An 18871-nucleotide genomic window follows, 5' to 3' on the forward strand; every position below is an offset into this window, starting at 1 on the left:
GAGAGCTCAGATCAGTTAATATTTTAGTATCCCGTTGTTTCAAATTATCTAGATATTTAATAATTCTTGTTATTCAGCCCAACAAAACTCCAAAGTTTCAAGTTGCCCAAGACATTGGAAAATTATGTTTAAGTCTATTTATAATTATTACTGAAAAGCTTTATCAAAAACTTTTCCTTTTAGTTATACCTTAGTCCTTAACAACTTTATGACATTTTAAAAGACAGTTATTACCCAAGCCACTTTCCTACAAATTCTCATTCTGAGAATGTAACAGATGCCGTGAACTTTTCTCAGCACACAGGCAAAACAAAGATATATTTTATGTTAATAACTTAAAAGACCTCAATTAAATTTAAACCAGCTTTAATATCAAATATGTTTGCAGATCACATGATCCTTAAAAACAAAAAAGAACATTTGAGATGGTTCTTATTTATTTACCACACGTATAAACAGTATCATTGGTGATCACAGAGAAGACAAGACCTTCTTTTTGCTCTCGGCACTTTTAACGCGGCTGGAGGGAGCGGGGAGACAGCAGGCTTGGCGGGGCAGTCCCCCCACTGTTTCCCCAGGATTTCAGGGTGGCACTAATGTCCCCTCAGCCCCCACCCCTCCAGGAGGAGGACAGAGAGTGTGTCAAAACTTATCTCCTCATTTTTCCTTTTTCTGAGTTTGCTGTCTGGGAGGGGAGTGAGATCCGCCCCCCCCACCTTGAACCATCAGTTTAGATCTTTTCTGAGTAGAACCCTTACGATGTAAGAACATGAAAGCTGGTACACAAGAGATCTTATCCCATTTACCAGACCGTTGGCAAACCCATTCTAGTTAGTCCTTGACTCATAGCTATAGGTCAACCAGTCAGCTAAAACGTGGCCTGATGACTTTTCTGATGGGATTGAGATCGAGCCATCCATTTCAAAACAAAACAAAACAACAACAACAAAAAAACAGCCCTGGCTGGCATAGCTCAGTGGATTGAGCGTGGGCTGGGAACCAAAGTGTCGCAGGTTCGATTCCCAGTCAGGGCACATGCCTGGGTTGCAGGCCATGACCCCCAGCAACCGCACATGGATGTTTCTCTCTCTCTCTATCTCCCTCCCTTCCCTCTCTAAAAAATAAATAAATAAAATCTTGAAGAAAAGTTGTTAAAAAACACACAAAAAAGAAACAAATGAAAAACAGTGCCCCAAACAAAGACAGACCTCAAACAAATGAGCCTTCTCCAACGACATCCTCTGAGAGAAGGGACTGGGGCATTGGCAAGAAGGACCTTCACACGTTTTACGTGGCGCAGTGCCCAGGGACACAGACGGGGGAATGCCCGTGTGAGCGAAACAGCAGACGGCACGCCGAGTCCTCAAGACAGCGGCCGAAGGACCCCCACAGCCCGAGTCACACTTGAGGCAGACGAGGGCTTTCACACAGAACGCACACTCAGACCCCAGGGGTCCACGCGCCAGACACCAAAAGCAGGCTCCCAACCCCGCGCCGGGGGACTGGGGTTTTTCTCGGTCCCTGAGCGGCACCCTCGGCCGTGCAGCGCCTCCGGGCTCCTCCCAGGCGATGAGGCGAAGGGCTTCTGGCTGTGCACACCGGGGCCTGGCCCGGTGCAGGCCCGTCCACCCACTGGCAATCCGTGTCCCTGCCTTGGCAGAGTGTTTAGAGACGGCCGACGGACGGAGAAGGGGAGCAGGGGAGTCCCCGAGATAAAGAACTCTCAGCGGCTGCCGGGAGACCCATGCCACCCCTGCCACAGGCTGCCACCAACGGCTGGGACCCCGGTCAGGATGTCCAGGCCCTACTGGGGTCCGCATTGTCCCACCAGTCACCAAAAACTGTCACCAAACGCGGGTCCGGCTGCCAGCCGCTCCGAAGGCCCATGCCCCGAGAGGCGGGTGCTGGTGGGAAGGGCAGTGGGTTCGCTCAGGCGCCGGCCGTCTGGAGGAGGAGGGACCCTAGTCTCCAAGCCCCTGTCCACATCTCGGGCGTCCCGGCTCGCTGGCGCGGGAGGAGGGGAGCTCAGAAATTCCTGGCGATGGGCAGTTTCTCGGCTCTGCCCTCGGGAAGGGGGGTGGTTTTCAATGGCACCCCCTGTGTGCGTCCGCACTCGGTCCCACCGCTCCGTCTGCAGGTTCCCTGATGACACCGGGAGCAGGACGGGCAGGTGGCGCTTCTGCTGGTTCCGAGGTGGGTCGTGGACGCCGGCCCAGTCCCCCGTGGTCAGGGCCGTCCCTGGGGAGGCGGGAGCTGCAGCTGCTGCCTGTAAACCACGCACAAGGACACTTTCAACCCACGCATCCTCCACGCGTCGGTCAGGGCAGCCTCTCCCCCTGTCGCCACCTGGTTAGCAGGTGATGTCCCCTTCGATCGCTGCTACACTCGCAAGATTTTCCTTTCTCATCGTTCTGACTTTGGTGAGTCTGGGCACGATTCTCTTCCAGTCGGTGATGCTGCTTGGGTTTTGCTGAGCTACGTGTGTGTGTGTGCGGGGGGGTGGGTTTTCAGTCAGTTTTGGAGGGGTTCACTCATTACTCCCTCAACCTTTTTCTCCCCCAGTGTCTCTCTCCTCACCTTCCGGGACCTCTGCTACCTATATGTTAACCCTATCAGCACCTTCCGTAGGACCTGGGTCTCTGTTCTTTAATAAAAAATTCCCCGCCTCTGGTTCACACTGGATAACTTCTTTTTGAAAAGACATTTCATGTATTTATTTTTAGGGAGAGGGGATGGGAAGGAGAAAGAGAGGGAAAGAAACATCAGTGTGCGCTTGCCTACTGGGGACCTGGCCTGCAACCCAGGCATGTGCCCAGCCTGGGAATCGAACCGGCGACCCTTTGGTTCACAGGCCGGCGCTCAGTCCACTGAGCCACACCAGCCAGGGCCCACGTGACCGGGCTCCCCCTGCCAATCTCAGCCCGGACTGCGTTCCCACGGGCACGCCCCCCTCCTCGAGCGACGTCCCTGGCCCGTCCTCCGGGTTCCTCCGCTAGAGAGACGGCAGGTCTGCCCGTGGGGATTCCGATGCTGGGCGCGGGGCCCCGGCTGCCCTTCCGAGGCTGCCTGCCTTTGCCCACGCTCCGGAGCCCCCCCGCGGGGAGTTCCTGCCGGTTGTCGTCTGTCCGTGGGTTTGTAGCTGTTGTCTGCAGGAGGGCAGGTTGGGGAAGGGGCCGGGGGGCGGAGCCAGAGAAGTCTGGGGGCGGGGCTAACGGCAGGTCGGCGGCAGCCAGTGCCCCGGAGGGTCCGTCTGCTAAAGACAAACGTGTCCATTGAATTGGGGGGCAGGGATGCAGAGGGGGTGGGGTAGCGGCGTGGGGCATAGGGTGAGGCGAGGGCGGCGAACCCCTCCTCCTGGGTTAAGAAAGCGGCGAACCCCTCCTCCTGGGTTAAGAAAGCGTCTTTTTATTCCTGGCCCGTTAAACGTGTCCTACAGGCCTGAGTGCATGCTAGGTTTTATTAACTGTTTTTCGGGCACCTGCCCGTATTATTTATTAGATGGGTCGTCTTCTCCCGGCCCATTAGCGTGGTGTTATTAGTGGATTGCTTACCACTGAGTCATCCTGGCATTCCTGGAAATAAACTCTGCTTGGTCATGGCGTGTTATTACTCTAATTCAACACACTGCTGGGTTTGATTTGCTAATTCTTTTATTTACAGCGTTCACGTCTGTCTCCGCATGTGAACTTGGCCCGTGGTTCCCCCTTCCTCTTTGCTGTCATGACCGGGCCTCGGTCTCAGGGCAGCCGCCCAGGGAGTGGACTGGAGTCCTGTCCCTCCTGGGGACATTCTCCATCGTGCAGGGATGATCTTGGACGTTAAAAAAAAAAAAACAACCAGCTTGCCCGTACACCCCCCCGCCCCGGGGCCCTGTGCTTTTTCTGGGGCAGGGCTGCGCCCCTGCCTGCTGGTCGGCCGGCCCAGGTGCTCTGCGCCCGGCCGCATCGAGGCGACTCCCAGACGGGGCCCGTGGAAGCCGGACTCCACACAGGACGGAGCGCAGTCCGACTCGGCGCGTGGGGTCTCGGGGGCGCAGACCCTCCGTCAGCCTCAGCCCCTGTGCCCCGGCGCCCCGCCCCCACTGGGACCGGCCCGGGTGAGGACGCAGGCAGGGGGTCTGTGGGCCCGTGTGGGTTTGCCCCCACCCCGTGCACGTCCATCCATACCCCCCATCTCTCCACGCATGCAGGTGTACACGTGTGCAGCTTCCGTGTGCACAGCCACCGGTCTACCCGCCCGTGTATACAGGTGTGTGCATTACACGTGTGCACGCACACTCCCGAGACACTCCGGTATCCACCCACCCATCCATACATGTACACACCCACACACATTACACACACTCACCCACCAAGCCATACAAGTGTGTGCATCTCTGCATGTGTCGTGTGTGTAACCACCATCTGTCCACGCACATTACGTGCCTCATATATGTACCCATCCACACACATGTGCACATGAACATACACGTTACCTATCTACCCACACCTGTGTTCCCGTGTACAGATGCGTTACAGGCATGCACCCACCCATCCACCTACGTACACACCTCCCATCAGCCGGCCGCCCATCTGTCCGTTCACGGAGCCCGCACGGCCTCTGGCACGGCCCCGGTGCTGGGGTCTGTGGCCCGTGCCTGCGGGTGGGAGACACCACAGAGGCTCAGAACGGCCCCGGCCGATGGGAGCGTGAACCGGGCAGAGAGAGACGAGACGCCACACTCGGGTCTGGGGACCAGGCACCAGGACTGGCAGACCCAAGTGACCCAGTCCGGGGTGTGTCACCCCCGGGCTCCCAGCCGCTGGCCCACCACAGACTGAGGAGGTGCCTGGGGCCGCCTGGGGCAGGGGGGACTTTGGAAAGGTGACCCCAGGCACCTCCTCGGTCCCGCTGGCTCTGTCACTCTCAAGTTCACGGGCTCCTAGTCTCTCCGTCCCTGGGATGGACAGAGGGCCAGGGCGGAACTCGCATATGTGGGTGCCTCCGGGGCTTCGAACCAGCCGCACAGACCTTCGGTGGGGGGAGGAGGAAGCACAGATGCACGGCGGGGAGGCGGCACAGAGCCCTGCCCTCCGCTGGAACCCACTGGACACCCAAGGGCTGGGCGGCGGCTGCCCGGCACGGGCTGGGTGCCCTCTCCACCCGCCCAAGCTTCGCACCCGGGTCCCGGGGAGGAGACCCCCCCACCTCCTGCGGACTCTCCGGCGTGACGAGGGGCCTGCAAACCTCTCCTCCCCCTAGAAGCCGAGCTGGGGCAAGCCCCCCTGGGCACGAGGGAGGTGGGGGTGGGCACCGTGTGTCCTCGCCCCCCCCAAACTTGGGGCTCCTCAGAGGACCAGAGTGCCTTATCAGGAACTCCTGCCGGTGACTGGTTAACGGACCAGCCAGAATCCCTGCTCAGGGCACATCTGGTCCTGATAGTGGGGAGGCCGGGGTGGCAGGCAGCGAGGGGCCGAGGGAGAGGCCGGCCCTGCCAGGGTGATGCGCGGGCGGCGAGGGGGCAGGGCCGCCCACCAGGCTGCGCGCGCCTGGGGCCAGCCTGTCTCCAGGGGGCTTGCGTCCAGGGCCCTGGCAGGACCGACCCCTGTCTCTACGGCCCCCCGCCCCACCACTGGGGAGCCAGAAACTGGCCACTGTGGGGTGGGGAGGGCCAAGGGGCTCCCCCACCCTTCGGGGCACATGTGTGGGGACCCTGGGCCGCATGGGCCCCCCCCCACTGCCACCCCCCAGCCGTACCCACCGGCACACCCAACCTCAGGCCGCTGCTCCTGCCCTGTACCGGCCTGCTCCAGAATTCGGACTGTGTGGCTTCCTTGGAGAACCCTTGCTGCCCAGAGCTCTCTCAAGGTCAAGTTCAGCTTCTTGGCTGAGCACACCATGCACCTTGGTGTCCCTGTCCGTCCACACCTGTGCTTTGCCTGTGCAGACGGCAGACCGCCCCAAACCCACCAGGTTGTTCCTTCTGCCCAGAACGCCCTTCCAGCCCTCGGGGCCCAGACAACCCCAGGAAGCCCTTCTCCTCGGGCTCCGGCTCCTGAGCGCCCAGCACGGGCAGGGCCAGGGCAGGGCTGCAGAGGGGAGCGGGGACGGCAGGAGCCATGCAGGGGACAGGAGGGGAGGCGGAGGGAGGGACATTGCAGGGAACAGGGGGTCCCAGGCCCGGGACGGTCTCCATGGGGATGGGCCCTGTCCATTCCCCAGACCAGGGCACCGGGTGTCCCCCCTGTGTGCCCCACTGGGCTCCAGAGCCCTCAGCCTGGGAGAGGGGCCCCGCCTCGGTCCCCACCAATGGGGGTTGGCATCGCCGAGCTCCGCACCTGCCAGACCGTGGGCCGGCCGCTCTGGGCGCCAGCGCCAGGGTGGAGGACATGCCTTCCGCGGTGGGCTCCCCTGCAGAGCTGAGCCGCCACGGAACACAGGCCTTGGGCGTCGGGATGGGGGGCGCGGGGGGAGTGGGCGGCGGTGCAGGGGGGGACCCAGGTCATGGAACCGAGTGTCTGCATGGCAGGCTAAGGCTGCGGGGCTTAGGGTGGGCTTGGCGGGGGTCTCCCTTGGAGGGGAGCAGGGGGTGCTGTCTCCCCATCCTCTCCATGCAGGGTGCTGTGGAACCCCCACTGCAGCTCCGCGAGGAGGCCCCAGGACAGCCAGCCCCAGGGCACTCGCCACCCCAGCCTGCGTCCCCTCTGTCCCCCGCCCCAGAGGGGCCGGCACCCCCTTCCTCGGAGGCTGCCCAGAGCGGAGGGCACGGCCAGGGGGAGAGGCCGGCCGGCTGGGCGGGAAGGTCCTTGCCAGTGTAAACAGGTCATTTCTGTCTGCCTGGGGGGTGGGGGCTGGGGGAGGGAGTTGTCTTGAGCTTTGTTATGTTCTGAAAAAAAAAAAAAGGCAAAAAATTTGGGTCACAAACCACAAACTGTTTTGATTTCGGCAGCACTGGCACAAACAGGCATTTTCTCTGTGGTTTCTGGCCAGCGAGGCCTGAACGGGCTGGGCCGGGAGGGGCCTGAGGCTGCAGCTGCCGGGGCCGGGGAAGGCTGGGCAGGTAGAGAAGCCAGGCCTCCTGGGTGACCCCCCGATCAGTGTCCCTCCCATGTGGGCCACACCTGTGCAGGAGCGCCAGCTGGGTGCCAGGCCCGGGCAGCTGGGAGGGGCAGGGACCCCGGGGCCAGGCCCAGTCGGGCAGGTGGACACCGGGGGTTGGGATGAGGCCCGGGGCGCAGGGCCAGGCGAGCATGGCCGAGGTGGGGAGGCTCTGAGCTGGGGGGCTGCACAGACATCCCCAGGGGGCTCGGGAGGACCTGGCGTGGCACCCGTGACAGGCGTGTCTGAGCGCCCGAGTCCCGTCTCTGGGGGAGGGGAGGCTCCTGAGACCAGAGGCCCGGGGCGGGGGTGTGCGGGCTGGAGGGCCCGGGGCAGAGCCGCCAACCACGTGCAGAGACAGTTCGGGCGGCTCAGGCCGTGGGCAGGGAGAGCCGTCGGGCAGGGCCGGCCGCGCGCAGGCCTGAGGGCAGGAGTGTGCGCCGCGCAGGGGTCCGCCCGGACCCCGGGCCCGGCGGGCTGGGATGGCATTGCCAGTGGCCAGGGCCCTTCCCCTGTTTCCGGGAAAGCGAAGAGCAGAGGCTGGACCCCGTCTTCGGTTTGAAAAGACCCCCGGCTCCGTGTGGAGGTCAGCAGGACGAGGAGACGAGGACCTTCCGGGCCCGGGGTGGCAGATAGGGACCGGGTGTGGCCGCTCGCCCGCCTGGCTCACTGCGGCTCCTCGGCGCCCGGAACGGGACCGGCCCCCAGGAGCTGCCTGCGCCTGCGGTTCGTTTTCCAAGTGACCCCAAGCTGGGCGGCTTGGAACAACAGCAACGCATTCTCTCCCCCGTCCCCCAGGCCGTGAGCCCGAGAGCCCGGTGTTGCCCGGCTCGCTCCCTCCCGGGGCTCCAGGGCGGGGGTTCCTCCCTGCGCCCCCCAGGCCCCTCGAGGCTTCCGGGGCTCCAGGCGTCACCCCTGGGCTTGTGGCCGTGCCCCTCTCCGGTCTCTGCCTGTGCGTCCTACTGTCCTCGCAGAAGGACACGTCCTTGGGTTCAGACCCCCTCCCCCAAACCTAGGACCACGTCTCACGGTCCTTCCCCTGATCCCGTCTGCAAAGACCCTTCTTGCGAGTGAATCCACGGGCACAGGTCCTGGGGGGGCAGGACGGGCGGGCCCCGTCCTCCAGGGGCCCCCATTCCGCACACCCCTCCTTGCAGCTGCAGCCCCTGCCCCATCTCCCCGGGGCCTCCTCACCCCGCTTCCGGGAGACCCCGTGCCCCTCACCTCCCCCAGCCTGCATGCTGAGGTCACTTCCTCCCTGAGGCCCATCCCTCTGCAGAGAGCACACCGACATTTCCCCCATGACACTGGGCCTGGGCAGCTGGTGCCCCGGAGTGGGTCAGGGGAGGGGTGGAGGGATGGAGCCCCACGGGCGAGCAGAGAGTTTGCAGAGCAGGAGGGGGGGCAGAGAGCGGCACCGGGCAGCTCCCCAATAACGGGGCCGTGGCTGGGCCAGGCAGAGTGCGGCGGGGGTCCCAGCAGCAGCCTGACCGGGGAGGGGGCGTCCAGGCTAGCACCGGAGAGCTGGGGGAGGGTGGCTCGTGGAGGTCGTGGGGGTCTTGGGGAAGGCAGGGTGCCGGTGGGGTGGGCTGCAGCGAGGGGGAGTGGGCTGAAGGGGAGGCCCTGGGGGGAGCGGCCTGGGCCAGGGTGCGGGAGGCGGCGTGGTCCGCACAGAGCTGTGAGGGAGGCCCTGAGCCCAGCGCCCGGGGGGTCCTGGGAGGGGACACAGGGGGCAGGTCCTTCATGGGGCTCTAGTCTGAGGGGTGAGCAGGGTCCTGAGCTGCGCCCCCACCCCCACCCCGAGTGTCTCTGAGAGTCCCCCTGCCCCGGCCTCGCCTGTCCAGCCCCTCCCTGCACCGAGGGTTGCACCAGCCCCCCAGCCCCCCAGGGTCTAAGGCAATGGGCCCCTCCAGGCGGGCCCTCCACTCAGATGAATCCCCAGAGACCCTGAGCAGCGTGCCCGCCCCGCAGACACCACCCCAGGCCCCCGAGGACCGTCCCGAGAACAGCCCACCAGGTGAGGTGCTGCGGGACCCCCAGACACAGCCCCCACTCCCTCGGCCCCCGGCCCCGCGGCCCCTCTCCCCGAGGCGGGCACCTCTGCTAGCCGCGGGCTGGCGGTGGCGTGCCTGAAGGCGCCAGGCCAGGCCTCACGAGTCTTGGATGCCAGCCTCACTGAATCAGGGACCCTGCAGGCCAGGGGACAGAGCGCTCCGTGCTGGCTGAGAGGGGCCGGGCTCTCCTGCTGCGACCTCTGCTCCGGCCTCAGCCCCAGGCGGAGGGTGAGCGCGTCTGCCCAGCGGGTGGGCACACGGGAGACACACGTCCCCGGGCGTGCACAGCTCTGAGTCGCCGTGTCCGGCAACAGTCACGGTTTCTAGCACCCAGCCAGTCCGCCGCCCACAGCCCGAGGGTTCCCCGGAGCTGGCAGCTGGGGCACCTTCCTCCTCACCCGTGGGCTCCTGGGAGAGCCGCCCCCAGCCCCCCGCCCCCTGGCACCCCGTCTTGCAGGGTCTGGTGCCTGTGACTGACCCGGAGCCCCCGGCCCACCCGAGTGTGGCCAGCCACACGCCCGAGAGGCACAGGACCTGGCACGGTCCGACTTCCCTGGGAGCCGGGGTCCCGGTCTCCAAGTCTCCCCGTCTCCCCGCACCGCCGCCCGCCCCCCGCCCCGCGCGAGAAAGAGCAGAGCACACAGAACAAAATGCATTTCAGTACTTTATTGGGATTGCGAGCGTTTAAGGTTAAAGGCGGGGCCCAGGCAGTGGGCCCCGCCGGAGACAGCATGTTAGAGGGTCTGAGTCGAGGCGAACACGGCCGCCGCGCGGTGGGCTGGCGGCGGCGGGTGACTCGGTGTGTCCTGCGCGTGGGGGTCTTCAGGCGATGGCACAGGGAGGGACCCAAGAGGGGGTCCCGCTGAAGACTGTCGGGGGGGGGGATTCGGGGAAGAGACAAGATGGAGAGCCACAGACAGGGGCACGGGAGGTCGTGGGGAGCCCGGGTCGGTGGCGAGGACCCGGGGAGAGCTGCGCGTTGTGGGGGCACAGAGGTTCGCGTCGGCAGACGCCCCCGGCGCGCCCGTCCCGGAGAGGCACGTGTAACACTGGGGGGACGGGCGTCCGGCAGAATGGGCGGGCGATTTGGGGTGCCTCTAAGTCCTTTTGGGTCTCTGGCCAATCTGGGTTCTCCAATCAAGACAATTTGGCTCTTTGGGTTTCCGTCCAATGGTCCGAATGGCCCATTCCCCGGGCACCGGCCGAGGGGCCCTCTGTGCCAAGGGCAGGCTGGCATGGACCGCCCCCGGGGTCATGCCAGCCCCGTCGCCAGGGCCCCGAAGCCTCGGGCCTCTAGGCTGCTAGTCGGGGTGCCCGCAGGGGGGGCTGCGCTGGGGGCAGAAGTGGGGGGAGGTAAGCCTCCAGCCGCCCAGGTCCCTGGGGCAGCCCTAGGCGCCGACGTGAAGGTGGCCGGGTCAGCGCCAGACCCGTGGGCCTCGGGGCCCAAGCGACCCCCGGGGTTGACAGGTCAACCCCGCAGCTCTCCTGCTCTGAGGGGCTCCCTTCGGACCCCCCCTCCTGCCCGGCCTCACCCAGCCTGGCTCCCAGGGGGCCTTGCAGAGCTCTAGCCCCCTGGGGACCAGACCGGGTGCCGGGGGGCGGGCACGATGTCACCAAGGGGTGAGGGGAGAGCTCCCCAAGTGCTCGGAAGGCGGCCACCTGCTCCAGCCCGATGGAGCCCGTCTTCACTCGTGCGCAGCCCCTTCCCCCCCGGCGGCCAGCGGCCGGCCGGGGGCCCCTCCTGGTGGCCGCCGAGCACCTTCCTGACACCTGGGGAGACGCCGCCCCACCCCTCCTCCACCCCCCGGGACCTCCGGGGGCCAGCCACCGTCCCCGGAGGCCAGGCCAGGCAGTGGCCCGTCTCCATTCCCCTGGTTCTTCTCCCCGGGGCGCCGTGGCCAGCGCCCCGGGGAGGCTCCACTTCTCGATTCAGCCCAAGCGACAGGGACAGAGTAAAACGCGGGGAGATAAATGGCGGGGAGCAGGACGTGCCGGTGGTGGTGGTGACGGTTACTTGGTGCATTTTCGCTTGGGTCGCTGCTCCCCTGTTACAGGGAGGGAGGTTATATGGGTACATGAGCGCGCGAGAAGCCAGGGAGGGGGAAAAAAAAAAAAAAGGAAACAAGCCCCAGGAGAATCGAATCAAAGGGGGGAAAAACAGATCAATTGGCGTGAATTTGGGTCTCTGATTGGTGTCTGTAACTCCGCAAGTTGCCGACACTCTCTTCTGACTTTGGACCGAAACCTCGCTGGGCCAATTCCTACCCTAGAGCACCCCCCGCCCAGCCCCCACTGCCCCCCACCCACCCCGCCAACCGCCATACTTCCCACACTCCCCGTCACCTCTGCCGGCCCCCCGGGGCTCCCGTTCCTGGGAGGTTGCCCGGGGGGCCGGCAGAGGTGATCCCGGGTGTGCTGGGCGCGGGGCCCGAGATCTTGCACGGGGGGCACACCCAGGGGTCAGGCTACAGTGGGGACATGTCTTACTGAGCAACAGCACCTCCGGGCCGGCCACATCCTGTCCTCGCTGGCACGCACGGTGGCGGGGCGTGCCGGTGGGTCTGGGGGCATCGGGCTCCTGCTGCGGAGGCCGTGGGGGCGACGGAAGCGCCAGCCCAGGCCTGGGACACACCCCTCCCCACCGGGGGCGCATCGCAGGGGACGGGAGGGGAGCTGGGGACATGAAAACCTCTGGGAGAGAATTTGGGGTGACACAGACTAGTCTGCACACCGTCCCGCACGTGTGTGAGGGTGCGTGCTGTGCGAGTGTGTGAGGGTGTGTGAGCTATGCCAGTGTATGCATGAGGGTGCATGGTGTGCGAGTGTGTGTGTGAGGGTGTGTGAGCTATGCCAGTGTATGCATGAGGGTGCATGCTGTGTGTGTGCATGAGGGTGTGTGGTGTGCGAGTGTACATGGGTATGTGTGTGCATGTGTGTGTGTGGTTATGTATGTGAGGGTGTGTGGTGTGCAAGTGTACATGGGTATGTGTGTGGATGTGTGTGTGTGGTTATGTGTGTGAGGGTGTGTGGTGTGCCAGTGTACATGAGTATGTGTGTGTGTGTGAGGGTGTGTGGTGTGTGTGTGTGTCTGTGTGCAGGGTGTGTTTCTGTGGGGATGTGTGTATTTATGTGCTTTTAGGTGGGGATTGGTCTGTAAGAATTTGGGGGGTGCGGGGTTCGTGCCAATTAAATTTTGTTTGTGCCAATTTCGGTTTTCATGTTCCGTGTCCCCTCGTGGTGACGGTGGTGGGGCCCGAGCGGGGGCGAGGGTGGGTGGCCGCTGGTGTTCGAGGCCGGTTCAGAGTTTCGCGTGAGCGGGGAGGTGGCTGAGGAGCAAGGACATGCCGGGGTGAGAATTTGGGGTCCCCTCCTCTCTCTTGGATGGTCAGGATCTCGAGGCGAGGCCAATGCGACCGAGGTCCAAGGGGAAGAGGAGGAGGGGACCGGGGGGGGCGCCGAATTATTTTATTTTGCCAATTGTTTTTAAGCCAATTTGTTTTTTAGTGTATTTTCAGCCAATTATTTTTTTTTTAGGGTTTTGTTTTTTTTTTAAGGCCAATTTGTTTTGTTGGTGTTTTTGAAGAGCCAATCAGTTTTAAGGGGGCTGGTGTGTGTCTGTGTGTGTGGGGGGGAGGTTGTTTTCCAATTTAGTTGTGTAATTTGGGGGGATATTTTTGGGGGGGATAATTTGGGGGGATATTTTGGGGGATAATTTGGAGGGATATTTTGGGGGGATTTTGGGGGGGAAATTTGGCAGACGTTTGGGGGGAATAATTGGGGGTGTTTAAAGCCAATTGGTTTCGTGAATTTTGGAAGCTGTTGGGACGCGACCCTCGGCCGGTGGAGGGGCCGAGCAGAGCAGCCTGACGTGGGGAGGTCGGGGCGCGGGGGCGGGGCAGGGGGCGCGCCGGGCAGGTGACGACGCAGAGGCTTCAGAGGGCCTGGTGGTGAGGCCGCCGGTGGAGAGGGCTGCAGGAAGAGCGGGGGCCATTGCGCAGAATTACGACCGTTTGGCTCACTTCTGATTGCTGGACACCTCTGGAGAGGCACCCCCGCGGGCAGCTGGGTCGTGGGTGGCCAGGGCGATCAGGGGCCGGTGACGCTTGGCCTCCCTGAGGGCTTCCAGCTCCCTGGCCAGCACTCGGCCCCGGCGGACGCGCAGGAGGGCAGGCAGGCCCCTGCGCAGGCGTTGGGCGGACTGCATCCAGGCGCCGTAGTGGAAGAACTTGCCCACGGGGTATCTGGGGAAGTTGTCCTGGGGGGCGGGGGGGAGGGCCGGTCAAGGGGTGCCTCCTGGGAGGGGGGGCAGGGGGGAGGGCCGGTCAAGGGGTGCCCGCTCCTTGGCCCCAGCCCCTAACCAGCCTGTGGCCCCGTCAATGACCTGAGGGGCTTGCCCCTGACCCCATCACTGAGCCGGCCGACACCCCCTCGCTCAGCTCTGGCCAAGGTGCCTGGTGGGGGACCCACGGCCAATGGGCGGCCTCCTCCCGCCGCTGAGGTGCCGGCTGAGCCCTGACCCCCTGGGTCCCCAGACTCAGAGGTGGCAGCCCAAGGGGCCCCTGAGAAAAGCGACCCCCAGGTCTCCCACGGGGCGGCCGACGTCTTACCGGAAGCACGGTCGGAAGGGCCGACACATCCCTCTCGGACTTGGCGGGGGTGGCACAGTAAGTCTCCAGGAGCGCCAGGTCGCAGCTGCGGAAACAGCACTCTTCCACGATGCCACGGATGCCCCGGCTGCGGCGGCTCGCCCGGCTGGCTGGCCTGCCTACAAGTCCCACAGGGAGGGGGGGCTGGTCAGCACCGCACACCTCGCAAGGTGGGGGTGCGGGGGGCCCCAGAAAAAAACCTCAGGGGAAGTGGGGGGCCCAGTCCAGGATCGGCCGTCGGCCTGGGGGCGCCCTCCTGAGGCTGCAAACAGGCAGGGCCTTGGAGTCCCCAGGCCCGGAGAGGTTTGGAAGGTGGGCACAGGGCTGCCCGGCGAGGGGTCCGACCCCCACGTCCCAGGGCCACAGGGTCCTGTCCTGAAGGCCAGGCTGGGACACAAGTGCCAGCCTGGGCCGAGCAGGGGCCGGCGGCCCCCAGCCCGGAGACTCGGAGACAGGCAGGAATGGGAGGAGGAAGAAGAAGACGGGAGGGGAGGAGTGAGGACCTGCAAGAAACCACGCCCTCCTCTCCTCCCGTCCTCCCCCTCCCTCCCCCGGCTCCAGGTCTCGGCCGCCCCTTGGCGGGGCCTGGGAAGAGCCCCTAGTAAGGGGTCCTGTCACGGGTCCCCTGGGTGGGGGCTCAGCCCAGCACCACTTTCGAGGAACCTGGTGTGGGGGGCTACAGTGCCACTTCCTACCCCCAAGGGAGGCGAGCCACAGCAGGGGGGGGCGTGGTCAGGCAAGGCCAGGCAGGGAGGGGCTTCAGAAGCTGGAGACTCAAGAATGCTTTCCAAAGAGAAGCTCTGAAATGCCAAGACGGGCCTCAGTGGGCCCATTGCTCAGGCTGGGTAAGTGGAGGCTGCGGGAGAGGAGGCCACACCCCCCACCCTCAGTGCAGGCGAAGACACTGAGGCCCAGCTGGCTTGGGGGGGAGGGGGGTTGGGGGAGGGCGAGGGCCCACACCCCAGAGGGAGACGTCACCTCCAACTGGGGTCCCAAGGGCGAGGGGAAACCCCGGGACAGAGATCAAGAGGCACAGACAGGGAGCAGCTGAAGCACCAGGGCTAGCAGGTGGGCGCCCGTCACCTCTGCTGCACCCCCGGGGGGGGCCGAGCACCCCAAGCACGTGGGACATGCACACTCACACCCCCCAGCGACCTGTGCTTTTCTTCCCATTGGGTTGCAGCCCGTTTCATCAAATGCGCGTGCCCATTGTTAAAATGCCAGGCACCCCAGGGGCCGTGACCACAGCCCCGCCTGCAACGGCAGGCCAGCCTGGCTCACCCCACCCCCGCCCACCGGTAACACCCTCCCCTGTGTGGACACCACCACCTCCCGCCCTCTGGCCTGAGCCCTGCTGCAGGAAACTCAGGGGGCGTGAGCCCCTCCTGCCGCACTCTGCAAAGCCCCGGCTCCTCCGGCTCCTCCTCCTCCTCCTCCTCCTCCGCCAACGCCACCAGTCCTCCCCACCCCCGCCTGCCCACCCTCCCGGTGTCCCAAGAATGGGCTCCAGCATTTATCCAGCGCCTGCTGTGTACGCCGCCCCCCCTTGCCCCGCCGCGCACTGAGCCACTTACTGAAGTAAAAGCCGCGGTCCCCACAGACAAACTGGAGGGTGTCCACCAGCTCCCCGCCGCACAGGGTCTCACTGGGGCGGTAAGCAGCAAAGCAGCACGAGGCCAGAGCCAAGAAGGTCAACAGCACCAGCGCCGACTTCCCCACCGGAAGCTCCATTGGAATCTGGGGATGGAGAGAGGGCGTGAGCCCCGCCGGCCAGTGCCCCCCAGGGGCAGGGCCCTGGGTTGGCCGGCGTCGAGTTCAGTGGCAGCTTTAAGAGCCCAGCTTTGTCCCTCGTGTTATCGTCCTGACTAGGAACGGACGTGTTTTCACCGTGGAGGCCCACGGGGGCCTGGGGGAAGCACGCCTCTGACCCCTGCCAAGGGCTGGTCAGTGTTCCCCCGTGGGGGCGACCGTCCCCACTGGCATTGCTGCAGGAGCTGAGCCATTCCCAGAGCTGCAGGGACCAGTGCTGGACACTGGACCTGGCCTCCATCCTGTGATGTCACGAGGGCGGGGCCAGCTCAAGGCAGCGGCCACTCCTGGGCCGCCCAGCACCAGCCAAGATGACAGACAGTCCCGTCCCACCACACCGCACGTGCACCCCGGGGCACCGAGCGGCCGAGGGTCCTGCGGGCCGGCCCCACCCTCCCCGGCCGTGGCCGAGCGGAGCCCAGGCCGAGGGTCCAATGGTCAGCACGGCGGCGCCAGCCCTACGCCCAGCCCCCCAACTCCAGTCTGCCCTGGGCACCCCAACACAGGCAGAAAAGGGGAAGCCCTGGCATCCCTGGGGGACCTCCAGGCCGTCTGCTAGGCTGGGGGCACCACGCCCCGCCCCGGAGAGCTGGGGAGAGCAGATGCAGCCACCTGGAGGCCAGCCCCAAGCCCCTCGGGGTCCGGTCTGGACGGAGTGGCAGGTCTCAGGTCTAAGTGTTAGACTCGGCCAGGTGCCCCTGCGCCTTCCGGAAGGTGGGAGCCCCCCAGGCAGGCAGCCCCAGCCTGGCCTCTGCAGCCCCAGGCCGGTGCCACTCAGCCCACTGGCACCCTGATGCTGACCGAGCAAGGGGCTGGGCAGGCTGCCCGGACGTGCCCCTCCCAGGCCCCACACCCAGTGGGCACCAGGGCAGCAGGCCGGGCCTCCCAGCCTGGACCGAGGCTGTGGCATGCGGGCCCCGCCAGGCTCTCGAGGCCGTAAACCGGGGAGAAGGGGGGGACGAGAGAGGCAGTCTTGCTTAAGCTCGGCGAGGGCCGTGGCCAGCTCCACAGAAGGGTCTAAAGTGCCACCTCGCTCTCCTCCTGCTGCCGGGACTGGACCCCAGCGGGGCTGCTTGCTGCCCCTTTCAAATTCTCAAAACACACCGGCCAGGCAGCTCCACGCTTCCGAAAGCCCGGCCTCTCTGCCGTGGGGGCCAGCCCGGAGCCCCGGCGGAGAGCAGGGGCACTGGACAGGCATGCCCGGGGGAGGGCAGAGGCAGGCGGGGTGCCTGCGCTGGAGGCAGGGCGCCGAGGCTGGGCCGGCGGGCCGGCGGGCCGGAGCGGAGGGCAGCGGGGTTCTCGCTCAACAGCGCCGGTTACCTGCCGCAGGACAGGAGGCTCCTAGGGCTGCGCGAGGAAGAGGAGGCTGGAAGGCTGCCTCACAGGAGAAGCCAATGTCCAGTTCTCGGGCTGGTCAGTGCCTCTGCTTTTATGTGCGAGCCGGCTCCTCCCAGCCCCGGCTCCACCCTACCCCCCACCCCTCTCCCCACTGACCACTCCCCCCGCCCCCTTGCTCCCGCCCCCTCCCTGCTTCCAGCCAGTCCCTCCTCGGCGCTGCGCCCCCACCGCTAGCTCGGGGCCGTCCCTTGAGCGGAGAACCGCGTGAGCGCGGGGGGAGGGGTTTGGGGGCTCCTCCTGAACCCCCAGCCCAAGTCCGCACGGGGCCACGGAGGCCAAGGGGGGGGCTGCTTTCCACCTCCTTGTATGGAAACTTCCATCCGCCCACGGCGCGGGGGCGGCTACCCCCCCCTCGCTGTGCGCCGCTGTCCCGGGAGCCCCGGACCAGCCCCTTTCGCCTGGGTCCCCACTTGGAGAAGTTGGGGACAGGGAAAGGGAGGGCCGTCGGGGGAATCCTGCAAATGTGGCGTCTGGCAGGGTTCCCCGGCCGGCTCGGCCCCCTCGCTCCGTCCTGGCCCCGCCCCCCCTCCGTCGGTCTTGCTGGCGCGGAGTCAACATACCAGGGTGGGTTTCGGAGCCTCGCGCCCCTCCTCGCTACCCAGCACCCCGGGGGACGGCCGGCCCCGCCCCCACTCGGCACAGATCCCAAACTTTCGGCACCCCGCCCCCCCACCAGTCCCCCCAAACCGACCAGGAAGTCGCCTTTGCAGACCGCTCACACCCCTCTCGGCGTTTCCCTGCAACCCCCAGCCCGCCCCCCTCCCTCCCGCGCGGCGCAGGGCAAAGGGCGCGCGGTTCGGCCTCGGGAGCCCGCCCCGCAGCCCCCGGCCGCCCGTCCGGGCGCAGCCCCCACCCGCCGGCCCGCGCCGCGCTTACCTGGGAGCCGACACCGCTGCCGCCCACCTCCCTGCTGCGTATTGCGAACCGAACAGCGGGCGTTGGCCCTCCTGCCGGGCACTCCTCTGCCAGCGCCGCTCTGGCCGAGTCGCGGGGGCCGAATTGCGACGGGGCAGAACGGGGGGATGGCTTTTTTTGGGGGGGGGCGAGACTCGTCTGATTGTTTGGGGAGGACGGGCTGTCTGCGGGCTGGGGCGGGCCAGATGTTGTATTTTAGGGGGGGAAAGGGTATCGGGAAATGAGGTCAGCTGTTGTATCCAGGACAGAGGGGGGCAGAGATAGTGAGAGAGACAGAGTGAACGTGAAAGGGGGGGCCGAAGAGAGGGCGAGAGGGAGAGGGGACAGCGAGAGGCGGGCAGGCTCACAGCGGGAGAGAACAGCGGCAGAGAAACAGAAAGCGTATAATTAATCCACTTTGGGACGAGGGCGGGAGGGCGGGCCTGGAGGGGGGCGGGCGCTGGAGGCGCGGAACTGGGGGGGACGGGAGGGAGCCAAGGGAAGGTCGCGGAAGAAAAGAGAGCGGGGGGCCGGGACTAGAGGCCGGAGAGGGGGAGAGGGGAGCACAGAGAAGCGAGGGAAGGGTGCCACGTCGGGGGTCGGGGGCGGTGCGGAGGGGGGCGGAGTGGAGGCGTCACCCGGACCGCGGGCGCCCAGCTCGGTTTGGGCCGACGGAGCCCTCGGCCGTCGCGAGCCCGGGCCTCGGGGGGAAGCGGCGGCAGCGCTGGAGACGCCCCGGGAGAAGCGAGGAGTGGGAGCGCCCAGGCTGCGCGCCGGGGAGGGCTGGAGGGGGCGCGGGGGGGGTGATGACAACGCCGGCGGCCTGCGAGCCGGACTGCCTGCGGGGGGAACCGCCTCCTCAGGTGCAGCGGGACGGGCGTTGAGGTAGATAGACGAGGAGGCGGCGGGGAAGTCCGCAGGCCCGGCGGAGCGCGACCCCGCCGACGGCGCCCGCGAAGGGATCAGCAGCGTGGCGGACGACGTCGAAGCGGG

At 65.7% G+C, this 18871-nt stretch overlaps 1 protein-coding gene across 2 annotated transcripts; it reads right to left on the reverse strand.

The window, feature by feature from the left end:
• Positions 1 to 12618: 12618 nt before the first annotated feature.
• On the reverse strand, positions 12619 to 18000 carry IGF2 (insulin like growth factor 2). Of its 2 annotated transcripts, none has more exons than XM_045821110.1 (4): positions 17861 to 18000; positions 15352 to 15514; positions 13739 to 13896; positions 12619 to 13386 (listed from the first exon to the last, which is right to left on the reverse strand). In XM_045821110.1, the coding sequence occupies exons 2-4, from the start codon at positions 15506 to 15508 to the stop codon at positions 13147 to 13149; spliced, it is 555 nt and encodes a 184-aa protein (XP_045677066.1). In that variant the 5' UTR covers positions 15509 to 15514; positions 17861 to 18000; the 3' UTR covers positions 12619 to 13146. The 2 variants fall into 2 exon arrangements, with proteins under 2 accessions (XP_045677066.1, XP_045677067.1); XM_045821111.1 differs by lacking the exon at positions 17861 to 18000 and adding an exon at positions 16907 to 17031.
• Between the last annotated feature and the right edge of the window lie 871 nt (positions 18001 to 18871).

The sequence above is a fragment of the Phyllostomus hastatus genome, unplaced genomic scaffold, assembly GCF_019186645.2.
Source record: "Phyllostomus hastatus isolate PE091 unplaced genomic scaffold, TTU_PhHast_1.1 phas_scaffold_443, whole genome shotgun sequence".
In the NCBI taxonomy this organism is placed as follows: domain Eukaryota; kingdom Metazoa; phylum Chordata; class Mammalia; order Chiroptera; family Phyllostomidae; genus Phyllostomus; species Phyllostomus hastatus.